The 12,397-nt window shown below is 35.4% G+C and overlaps 2 protein-coding genes across 2 annotated transcripts; both read left to right on the top strand.

Moving 5' to 3' along the window:
* Positions 1-3,490: 3,490 nt before the first annotated feature.
* LOC107870694 (AT-hook motif nuclear-localized protein 13) lies at positions 3,491-7,402 on the top strand (the record flags this gene model as incomplete). Its single annotated transcript, XM_047394490.1, is given in 3 exon segments — positions 3,491-3,622; positions 6,533-6,691; positions 6,759-7,402. Coding segments are annotated over 3 exon segments (564 nt in total), but the record flags the coding sequence as incomplete, so codon positions are not given.
* A 3,822-nt stretch (positions 7,403-11,224) lies between these two features.
* Positions 11,225-11,957, top strand: LOC107853664. The gene has a single exon (XM_016698644.2). It carries the CDS (start codon positions 11,473-11,475, stop codon positions 11,842-11,844), a length of 372 nt encoding a protein of 123 aa, XP_016554130.1. The 5' UTR covers positions 11,225-11,472; the 3' UTR covers positions 11,845-11,957.
* Positions 11,958-12,397: the final 440 nt, after the last annotated feature.

The raw sequence follows: 12,397 nt of genomic DNA, 5'->3' as shown, positions 1-12,397 counted from the left end.
AGTAACAACATAGGGATTGTATTTAATTATGTAATTATTGCTATGATTTGAAGTTGTTTTGTCTCTCTGGCGGGTACGTGTTGATCGATTGACAGGTGCTTTGAGATTCAAATAATCTACCATCTTTTGGAGTTTGTAACAACACAGGGCTTATATTTGATTATGTAACTTTTGCTATGATTTGAAGGTCGTTCTGTCTCTCTGGCGGGTACATGTTGATTAATTGACACGTGATTTCAGATTCAAATAATCTACTATCTTTTGGAGTTAGTATAACAACATAGGGATTTTAGTTAATTATGTAACTATTGCTATGATTTGAAGTTGTTTCGTCTCTCTGGCGGGTACGTGTTGATCGATTGACACGTGTTTTGAGATTCAAATAATCTACCATCTTTTGGAGTTTGTAACAACATAGGGATTATATTTAACTATGTAACATTTGCTATGATTTCAAGTCGTTCTGTCTCTCTGGCGGGTACGTGTATCTTTTGGAGTTAGTAACAACATAGGGATTGTATTTAAGTATGTAACTCTTGCTATGATTTGAAGTTGTTTTGTCTCTCTGGCGGGTACGTGTTGATCGATTGACACGTGTTTTGAGATTCAAATAATCTAACATCTTTTGGAGTTTGTAACAACATAGGGATTATATTTAATCATGTATTGCTATGATTTGAAGTGGTTCCGTCTCTCTGGCGGGTGGGTACATGTTGATCGATTGACACGTGTTTTGAGATTCAAGTAATCTACTATCTTTTGGAGTTAGTAACAACAGAGGGAGTATTTAATTATGTAACTATTGCTATGATTTGAAGTCGTTTTGTCTCTCTGGCGGATACATGTTGATCGATCGGCACGTGTTTTGAGATTCAAATAATCTACCATCTTTTGGAGTTTGTAACAACATAGGGATTGGATTTAATTATGCAACTATTGCTATGATTTGAAGATTTCGTAAAAGAAAATCAAGGATTTTGCTGTGCGCGAGCTCAAGAAGGGAATGTTTTTATATACTCATATCTGTGTAACATGATAGGCAGTTTAGTAACTCCTCCTGAGTGATTTCCTTGATCCAAACGCTTCGAGAGATTTGCCTTGGGGCTTTTAGATTTAGGATTGGCTCATTAGAGGCCTAGTTGAGACGTGTGCATGCCCTGAAGCTAAGTGTAGAACAAGTTGAGTGCTTTCATTGTTTGGTTGTCCATTGGTACCGTATAGGCACTATGATGCTAAGGCATCTGCCTCAAGTGCCCACAGAAGCTCGCTACAAGATGGCTGTTTTAAGAAATAAATATAAGACCCATGAAGGAGATGATATAGCTTGATATGGTAGTGATTATTAATAAGATAGTAGAAATATAACATAAGAAAAATTGCCTGTATTGCCGCCTGGACACCACAATTATCCAAAAAAAAGAGGACTTGTCAGTATTATGAATTAACTTAAATATTTGCATTGTTACCATCTAATGTAAGGATAAAAAGGTCTATAAAGGCGATACTAATTATAAGGATTAGTTTTATTCATGATCAGATGTTTACATTAGGTCGTGCATTTTCTTGGGTCCTTGTAGTGCTGTCAAAGATTTATATATGCAGTAAAAAATATAAAGAGCTTCTAGTTTTTTTTTTTTTAAAGGTAAGCTAAAGTGCTTTTTTGTTTTTAATTACTCTTCCAGTTTCACTTTATGTGACTATTTCTTTATTAATTCGCTCCAAAATGAGCGACACATTTCTATATTGGGAAACAAGTTAACTTTAAATTTCCTTTTTTCTGTTGATGAGTAGTTTTCGTTGCTACACAAATATTATGGCTTATTTAAGACCACAATTTCAAAAGTCAAGTTCATTTTTAAACTTTGTGTATAATTAAATTGCATCACTTGTTGACATGTAGGAATATTTTATATATATTGGACAGTGGGTTTAAATGGACCGGCATAGACGGTGATGTTTCATATAGCTGATCATAAGTTGCGTTGGATTGAGGCATTAGTAGGTAACCTTTGGCTTGAAGTTGTCGCCGTTTGGTAACTTGCTTGGGTGTGTGAGGCATTGGTAGGTACCTTTGGGCTTGGAGGATACTCACCCTTAAGGCATAGTAATTGTTTTTTCTATCATAGCTGATAGAATCTAACATTTATTGCACAACATTTATATGAAAGAAACGCTTTCTGCTAATGCTTGCTTTCGTTCTCACCAATGACAACTAATTTAGTATTTGTTTATGAGGGACAGTCTGTTTTTTCTCCAGCAGCCGAGCAAACCAGATGAAAAATAAGTTACTTGAGTATTGCCTTTTATTTAAGGTTACTTGAGTATTGCGGTTTACATTTAAGGTCATGATGGTTCAAAAACATGCAAATTGTATGTCTATGAAAAGTTTTGTTTTTGTGGATATGGTAAAATCCATGGCCAAGCCTCCCTATCTGGAGACTTAGGGGGACACATTCACAATATTGAAATCCCAACCTTATGGTTGGAGATGGAGGATTTTTGCCACGAGGCTATCCCTCCCTTTTCAATTTGCTGACACGGGGTTGAGCATGACAAGAAAATTGGGATTGAACAGGTCAGCATGCCGGAGTTCTTTGAGAGATATCCTGGATATGGGAAGATAAGCTTTTAACACTGGTGTTTTCGGAAAGCAATAGGTGTAATATTGCACAAGGAAGTGACTGAAACAACTGTAGATTCTTTAATCACTTTTTGGTTGAAGTATGGATTTAGAAATAAAGAACTAATTTATGCTTAAACCGTACATGTTTTTTTTTTTCTTCTGAAACTAATCAATTTACATTGCATTTTATCTCATTTTGTGGATAATATTTTGTAGAGAACCTTTTGTTTTGGTTGTGGAAGTAATCCGGGTTTCCAATGTGTTATTTCAATATCATATTGGTAATTGACATTGTGTTTGACCAGTTTAAAACGACAACTGATTGGCTGGATATACTTTTCAGCTTTTGAGCGAACTTTTTATTGAGTAGCTTTCTTAAGATAGACTGTATGTGCCTATCAAGATTTATGCAAAATTTATTGCACCTTGGTTTGTATGCTGCAAAACAAAAAATAGTTGGTTGTTTAATACACATCTTTTGACAAGGTGTACCTGTGGTAGGTGTATCTTTAATTTTTGGTGCTCATGGCGTTTGGATTTGTATTTACTAAAGGGGCTTGGTGGTGGAGTCTGTTGATGGGACTCTTCAAAAATGTCCACGGGTGCGAGTCTGATTCTCCAAAAATAGTGTATTTTTGGAGAATCCGACATGGGTGCGGCATCGAAAGTGAAGAGTCCGTACAACGTAGGGTGGAGTGCATCTTTTGCATAAATTTTTATTACAGTTTTGCAGAACATCGATGCAGTTTGAGTACTTTGTTTTCTAGCTTTATCTGTATTTGCTAGAAAATGGCATCTATTAAATTCCCAGTCTTGTGATTTTTCTGTTGACACTGCAATATGATGTAATCTGTTTTTTGTCTTCAGGACATAGCTTCAAAGATAATGGCTTTCTCCCAGCAAGGGCCACGTACAGTTTGTATTCTATCTGCAAATGGAGCCATCTGTAATGTCACCCTTCGCCAACCAGCAATGGGAGGTGGCACTGTGACTTACGAGGTCTGTATGCATTTGCCTTGAGACAACTTTTGTGATTTATTTTAATTCATATAGTTATTCCTAACATGCCTTGAGACAATTTTGTAATGTTATCTTAATTCATATAGTTATTCCTAACACGCCTTGAGATAATTTTGTAATGTTATCTTAATTCATATAGTTATTCCTAACATGCCTATGCACTGGATTTAATGAGAGAGTTGTCTAATTAATATGCTTTTCCATCTTTTACACACACACTCTCTCTCTCTTCCATCTTTCATTTAACTTTAATACCTTCGAGAAAAAAAAAAAGACTCTTGACGTAGCATAGTTTGGAATATTTCCTGTACTCCTGCTAAGTCGATTGCCTAATTGAATCCTCTTTTAACAATCTAAGTGGAGGTAGAAAACCACTAGGTGCTAGTGATTTCTTCCCATCTGCCTAATATTTGTGAGCAGAGTTACGTGGTACATATGATTGTTGAAGGTAGCAAGTACCCCGTGGAATAATTGAGGTGTGAGCGAGCTTGCTCGGCCTGGACACCACCATCATAAAACAGACGATTTCTCTTGTAAGTGTTTGTTAAAAATATTATATAAACTGATACTGTTTTTGGATCCTTACCGTTGCCTGATTACTGGTTTGTACAAAAATCATTACTTACCCTAACAATCTTGATTTGTGTCCTTGTCCATTTCTGGGGCACTTATATTTCAGGCAGCTTAGTAACAAATGTGGATTTGAACTTATAGAAGTGTTTGGCAATAGAAACCACATCTCTTTTTTCTGCTTCTTAATTCAATCCCTCCTTTTGTACCATTTCATGTTAGAAGTCTAGTCCTTGCTTTTCATGTGCAGTTTGGTGCAACGAATGTGGTTAAAACGGGCTGAAATACAGAAAAATCTTCAATGGATAGTATTACTCGCATAATGCAATAATGCTTATAGATTTATTTCTTGAATGAGGCCTAGTTATTTGTGGACAAACATAAAAAATGTTGTCCAATGGTACTGTTAGTTTTTAGGCTGAGATTTACCTAATCTTTTTATCTCAGTTGTCAACTTTGCTATTGGATCTTCTTTAAGTTGGAAACACCTTGGACTTTATAAAGGACGTGGTCTCAGTTTTGCAATATGGAACTACCCCGATTGAATTATTTGGGCCCGCTCGTTATCAAGGATCAGGGATACTTCATATTGAAGTGTTAGTGCTAGGCTGGAAAGAAATCAAAGTTTATCAGAAGCCTGGTCTAAATTTCCTGAAAAATTAGCTTTTTATGATTATATCAACAGTAATCAGACAGAAGGAGGATTATTCAGTGCAGGTTCAATGTCATTCAATGGATAACAGGGATGGAATAGTGGTTGGATGGTTAGGACCACCCATCTTTAGAGATAAAGAAGGGCCACCCAAATAAAGACAACAAAAATGTAAGTCAATCGATTAGATAACAGGAATGACAAAAACGAGCCTAGGGTAATCCCATAAGTGGGATAGAGTGTCCCACAAGTGGGGTCTGTGGAGGGTAGAATGTACGTAGGCCTTACCCCTACCTAGAGAAGGTAGAGAGGCTGTTTCTTGCAGACCTTCGGCTTAAAGAGGTGAGGAGGAGGCACTAGCAGCAAGCAAAAATAACAAGATAGTAAGATAACCTAGACTAAGAAACAACATGTAATAATAGTAATCTAAGAACAGTATTATATTCCGAAACTGAAAAGAAACAGGCCTGACTGCCTACAAACCTTCTATCCTAATTCTCTACCTTCACACCCTCCTATCAAGAGTCATGTCCTTGGTGAACTGGTGTTGCTCCATAGCCTGCTTTATCACCTCATCCTAATGCTTCTTCGGCCTACCTCTACCCTCCTCAAGTCCACTATGGCCAACCTCTTGCACCTCCTCTCACATGCCCGAACCATCTCAGTCTCACATCCCGCATCTTGACCTCCACGGAGGCCACTCCCACCTTGTCCCAAATGTCACAGTTCCTAATCTTCTCTCTCCTAGTACGTCCGCACATCCATGTGTTCAATATTTTGTTTCTAGAATGAGTTGTCAATTCTATGTCATAATGGCCGCTCTTTTGAAGGATTGTCTTTCAATTGGATCTACTCTCTTAGGTCGTTTCTCTATGAAGATTGATATCTCTCCTCCCTAAAGCTTCTTTCTAGTTCTTTTGCAGAACTTCGGTAAAACTTTCCCATGGAGAGAAACTAACATTAAAATGTTAGCAAGGTGTGGGCAGAGATAACTAGGTCACTATAGTGTTTAACTTGGTATCTACGTCATTAGTTCTTGCAACTTCATTTTCAAAGCTAACATTTGGTTAAGACTGCTAAAGAAACAATTGGCTTAGTTTGATGGCAGGCTTATAAACCTGGCTTTGAAAAGAGGGGACTTGTAGTTTATGATGCCACAGACCCTAAGCTTGACTATTTTATAATCAAACAACAACATGGTTCAGGGTGATTTTCTACATACTTGTGTTTGCCAACCATAGATAATAATTTTTTTATTGCTTAAACAAGGTTTTGTTGGGGACAATTGTTTTAAGAATCATTATTTGTTTGAGGTTGTGTTGAGCTCAGTTTGGCTGACAACTAGATTGGACCATTGAGAGGTGAAAATGTGAAAGAGAGCAATCAGCAATGTTTTCCCCTTTCACATTTGAGCTTCATTACATTGGTGTTTGGTTCTTTTGTGCATATGATAGTGTGGAGCTTAAATGGAAGCCTAATTCATCAATGGACTTTTCTAGAAATGGTGTTCCTAACCTGATTGAGTTGGCAATAATCGAGCTGGGTGGTTGATGCACTTGGAATGTGCATAATTATATATTACGTAGACAAAGTAATCTCATATGCTATTTGTATTTTTTCCTTTGATAAGTAATCTCATGGTATTTAACCTGTTACTTTATATGCAGGGCCGATTCGAGATCATCTCATTGACAGGTTCCTTCTTGCGGTCGGAAAGTAATGGCAGCAGCGGACCTAGCGGTCTAAGTGTGTCACTGGCTGGGGCAGATGGTAGAGTATTGGGTGGTGGAGTTGCAGGAATGCTTATGGCTGCCACACCAGTGCAGGTGCGTTGCTATTCTGTCTTTCTTTATACCCCTCCTCTCTTGTCTGACTGTTCAAGTTTATGACCAGGTAATCGTGGGTAGCTTCCTTGCTGAAGGCAAAAAGCCAAAGTCTAAGGCTCCATCTTCAACGCCACCACCATCCAATATGTTGAATTTTGGTGCTCCTGCCGCCACAGGGGAGAGCCCTCCTTCTCAAGGTGATGCCTCAAGTAACTCATCTGATGAAAATGGCAACAGTCCCAGTCCTTTCCACCATGAACAGGGACCTTATGGTAACGCTGGCCAACCAATGCATGGGATGTCAATGTATGCAAACATGGGCTGGCCAAAATCGCTGTGAAAACACTTCTTTTTTAGTTGACATGACGTTGCCAAGGGTATTTGGCTTCCTCATTCCCCTGCAACAGAGTTGGCAGTTGATTCGCGATGCTAACAGGCAGAGTATAGGAGTTTCTTGATTTCTCGACTTGAGCTTATTTCCTTATTCCCCCCCCGCCCCCCCCGCTTCGATCCCCCACCTTTCAGTATGTAGTTGATTTGCACTAGTTGAGGTAAAAGTCATGGCTGATTTACAGAAATCCGTCATGGTTTCTTTGGCACCATGTCTTTAGTAGTACATGTTAGGTGACATTTTGAGTATCAGAGTTTTTTAACTTCTAGGAATTATTAGATGGGTAGAAATTCTTCTAAATGAATGGAGTATTTTCTTCACGTTGCCTTGTCATTATTAGTCACTAAGGTTTCAATTATTTCCTTCAACAATCATAATTAGTAATCGAACATGCCTGCCAATATGATTTACTTGGAATCACGTATGTTATGAATTTTGAGTATCCCATTAAAAAGCTTCAAATCGATTTCATTAAGGAATTTCTATTCCATCTTTACAACGTGCTTCCTCATCTTATTGACGAATCATAAGAAATGAAACATGGTAGATGAGTACTCTTCCCTCAATAATTTGCATTAACAATAAATAGGTTAAGAGGATTATTACAAAGAAAGGTAAATTAGAGAGGTCTACTAATGTTTTATGTGTACTTGGTGGTGTATATGTATTTTATTATTAAATTAATATATTAAGTGCATATGTTAATGGGTATAAATTGTATATTATGAGTATTATTACTTATATATGTTAGTGGAAGAATGTGGTCGTAAGTTTTCTTGAAACTCCTATGACCACTAAGACTTTATTTGCTCATTATGCAAGTAACATTCAAACTATTCATCTATTCACATTACTATCCCTCATTCATCTCATTCAAGACAAGGATGAATACCTCCTCTCCTATAAATAGAGGTTATCTTCCATAGTCTTGTATTAAGTAGAAAAAATGATAAGTATGAAAATTATATTAGTGAAAGAGAGAGTTGAGACAAAGAAAATATTCTAAGTCTCCAACTATATTCACTATACAAAATAGAGCAACTATACTAGTGAAAGATAGAGTTGAGACAAAAAAAATATTCTAAGTTTTTAACTATAGTCATTATACAAAGAGAGTAAATATATGTTGAACGTAGGTGTTCTTACAGTGGAACTTTGGACTCTTTAACTAATCCAGAGTTGTTTGAGTTGTACATAGTTGATGGGTTATTGTATCTTGGAGAGGACAAGTCACGAGATATACTGCTGGATAGTGTAAATTATGCCGCAGTAGGCTTGAATCTCCTTAAAGAAAGCGAGGTATCCGTGCCTCAGTCAAGAAGAAGATTATTTTATTTTCTTCACTTTTATTCATTTTATTTTCAACTGTAATAATTATTGTAATTTATGGTATATTACACCATCATCAATTGTTGTTACTAATGTTTTACGTCGCCCTAGTATGACCATTAGGAAGACTATCTCTATTCTAATCTAAGTAGCACATGTTAGGTGGAAATAAAAGTCGAGGGAGGTAGGGGGCAGGGGGCAGGGGGCAGGGGGCAGGGGGCAGGGGGCAGGGGGCAGGGGACTATTGAGGTGTAGACGCGTAGCGGTCGTGTGGTTTGCCGTCCACCCACCCCAACTGTAACCTTGGCCTACACCCACCTCATCTTTGGTTCTATCAAAGACCCAACACGCCTATGTTTATATCATTTGTGTTTTACGTGATTTAGTTTATCTCTTCTTTGTCTTTATGGATGACTCAATTAGTTTGGAGTGTCGTAATCCACACGATGATTTGAGTTCGATTCATTCTCAAGGTCTTTTGAGTCAAGGCAGTGGACATGACTTGTCTAATGCGTTTTGCAGGTTACTACACAGTTGGGGGTTTACTTAATGCGCATAAAGTGCTCACCCGCAGGTCAGAAACTGTGGCAGAAATTATAGGGGCTGTGGATTATCCTGAGATTAAAAAAAAAAGTAATTTTAGTTGATCAACTTTTTAATAACTAATTCGAATTGCATGTGTGGCTTAATAGTCAAAGTGAGTTGAGAACCTAGGGTGAGTATCGGATTTCTGTTGCTGGTCGCAGGTACATGTATCTCATGAATTTAGTCGAGATATCCGAAAGTTAAACCATATACCATGATTATTAAAAAAAATTAATTAGATTTGTTTGTTTGATAAATTTCATAATACTACTTTGTTCAGGTTCAATTAGCAACTTATAGTCCGTTCGGATCAGCAAATCGAAAGTAGTAGTGAACTGATAACGAATAGTTGGTCTTTCGACAAAAAAGTTTTGATAAGAAAAAATTCTGTTAAAATGGAGGAATAAAATAATTCTCATTTTCATTCAGTATATGGGATGGGATGAGATAGACAAAAATATTCAATCGGATTAGATAGCCAATCCCATCATTTTAGTTAAAAATAAAGAGAGAAAATATCATGTGACTAACTGAAACCTATAATCAAGTACGAGATAAAATAATTCCACATTTTATTCTAAAATTGTTATTCTTATCCCACTAATTAAACGAACACATTTATCATGTTACTCTACCAAAATCTGGTAATGATTAGTTATGGTTTGACCGACCTCGTTGGCATAAATAAGTTTGGAGTAGAAGCAAAATGTATGAATATCAAACTGAATTGACCCATGAAAGCTTATCCATAATTTTTGTAGTATTAATTATTTTTTCATTCTATTTTTTTGATACGGAATGTTACTCAAGTTTCTTCTAAGCAATGATTCAACTCTTATAATTTAAGTCTAATTTTTGTAAAGGATTACCATTTTCATAGAAAATTACATATTTCCCACATAATGTAATTGTAACTAGATGTATACTAATTGCATATATATATATATATTTATAACTATGCTGTTCGAATTAACTTTTATTTATTTCAACTAATTTTATGAAATACATATCACCTCTATTAATAATAAGTATTAAATAATTTTATCGACCAAGATTATAACGGTGGAAATACTAGTTGCATGTTATCATCCATTTTTGATCCATTCACGGCATAAAAAAGAAGGGGAAAAAGGGAAATTCCCTCATCATGTATGGTCACATGTTGAGAAGTTACAACCAAAAAGTGTGACATAGTGGTTCAATGAAGTTGAGTTAAATATCATAAGGTCTCAGGTTTAATTTCCAACAGAGATAAGTTCTAGGTAATTTCTTTCCATTTGTTTTAGCCTTGGTGGACAGAATTACCTGATACCTGTTGTTGTTGGTGAGAGATGACAGGTATCTCGTGAAATTAATCGAGATGCACACAAGCTAATCCAGAAACAGCGGTTATATAGAAAAAAAAAAAGCCATGTTGAAAAGTTCGTCACATTTTGTACAAGATTTTCTACCATAACCATTAAGTAAATCTAAAGTTATAACATAAGATTTATCCAACGTTTCCTTTCTTTTTTTTTTTTTTTTAAAATAAAATAAAATATTTTCATTTGGACATTATAAAAGTGAATTGTGATATATCCTATTATTATACTCTTTCACAAAATTCTACTATAATTTATTATGGTTATTTTGTCTTCACCTTGTTAACATCAAATGAAATTTTAGGTGCCCCATCCATTTAACATGGAAGGTCGGCTATATTAGTTAAACGCGCATTGAAATAATTGATGTGAACTCTCTATAGATGTAGGGTTAGGGGTGGACATGGTATGGTATATACTGAATATCATGAACACTTTTTTAATAGAATACATTTACCTCTTAGTGATTTTATTAAGAACAAATCAAAATGATTTTAGATCAGCGAATTCAGAATATGAAATTCATTACCTCATTAAAATTGTTAAGGTAAGGTCTAGCCTGCCTTGTTTGTGCTTATCAGTATAAGGATTTTGTTTTTATTCTAATAAAAAATCGCTAGCTAGACACTCAAAATTGCTTTTAAAAAAAAAAATAAAATTATAAAAGATTTTTTTTTATTTTTTATTTTTAAAAAAGAGATGGGGACGAAGTCACAGAAATGGAAAGCTTGTCATAAGTTCCATTGGACCAACTTATTTGGCCGTCTATCTGTCACCTTCCATATTCCTACCACTCATCAGAAAGTAAAATTTAGGAAGATTTTCTTCTCACTCAAACGGCTCTCTTTCCACGAAAACAACCAATGAAAATTACACCAACTAATATATACATACATACCTTTATATAAATTAATTAAAAGTCTATAAATTCTTTGTTTACACATATGCATTTCTACACTAGCCGTTGGCTGGCCAATTCAATCTAATTTACTCTCATCAACAACTCTTCTATACTTTCTTTCCACTTCATTCCAAAAATAATCTCCAACAAACAAAGGTAAAACATCTCATAAAAATACTATATATATAGAAGTTAACATTTTTGGTTTCATTTCATGGATTGCATAGTGTTGCCTGTTGCAATCTTGACAAGGCGATGCTCGGGCCGATTATTAGGGTATAAGCCACTAGTAGAGGATGATTATGTCGATTCAAGTTATCCGGTAACTGTGCTGGTGGGAAAAGAAAGAAGGGAATTCTTGGTGGAGCCATTTGTGTTACAAGAAAGTCCATTTAGAAGTTTGATTGAAATGGTGAGGAAAGAAGATAGAGAAAGAGTAAAAGAAAATATAGCAAAAAAAGTTATTTATGTGGATGTTGATGCTATATTGTTTGAACACATGTTGTGGTTGATGCAAAATGATTGCTCTTCTTTGTTTCAACTTAATCTCAAGGAGATTATTGACTTCTATGCTCAAGATATATAGTTGAAAAGGTGAGGCAATTGATTACTTATTGATACAACAAATTAAAGAGGTATTATGAATCTTTTTTTTACCCTTGTGGTAGGAGTTCCTTTTTTTTTTTTGGTTTTAATTAACACAATTTTAATATTATGGGGTTGTACAAAAAATGTTTGAAAGAAAAAAGATACTATATACATGGATATGTAGAAACAATTGGTACTTTGCTAAAAAATGTATACCAATTACTAGCAATTAATTAATAGCTAGTAAATACATTAATTTCTCTTGTATGTAATTTCTATCTCATAATAATATAATGGTGCTGCTACTTCTTCTTGGGGTATCACTTTCTTTGCTCTGGCTGTGTATATGCATATTTGATGTTTTAATTAAAACCATTAATTTTATGTCAACTAGTGAAGAAACTCTATTATGTATCTCAAAAACATATAAGTAAAATATTTCAGCAATTTGAGAAACTACTTATTACCACACAAACATTTCGCTCAAAGGGTTGAAGTGAGATAGCGTATCAAGCTGTTAAGAACCTAAATAAGTTGAAAATCAATTTCAT

This window comes from Capsicum annuum, chromosome 1 (assembly GCF_002878395.1).
Source record: "Capsicum annuum cultivar UCD-10X-F1 chromosome 1, UCD10Xv1.1, whole genome shotgun sequence".
Classification (NCBI taxonomy): Eukaryota; Viridiplantae; Streptophyta; class Magnoliopsida; order Solanales; family Solanaceae; genus Capsicum; species Capsicum annuum.
Note: the sequence above shows the minus strand (reverse complement) of the source record. Positions and strands in the feature narration are given on the sequence as shown.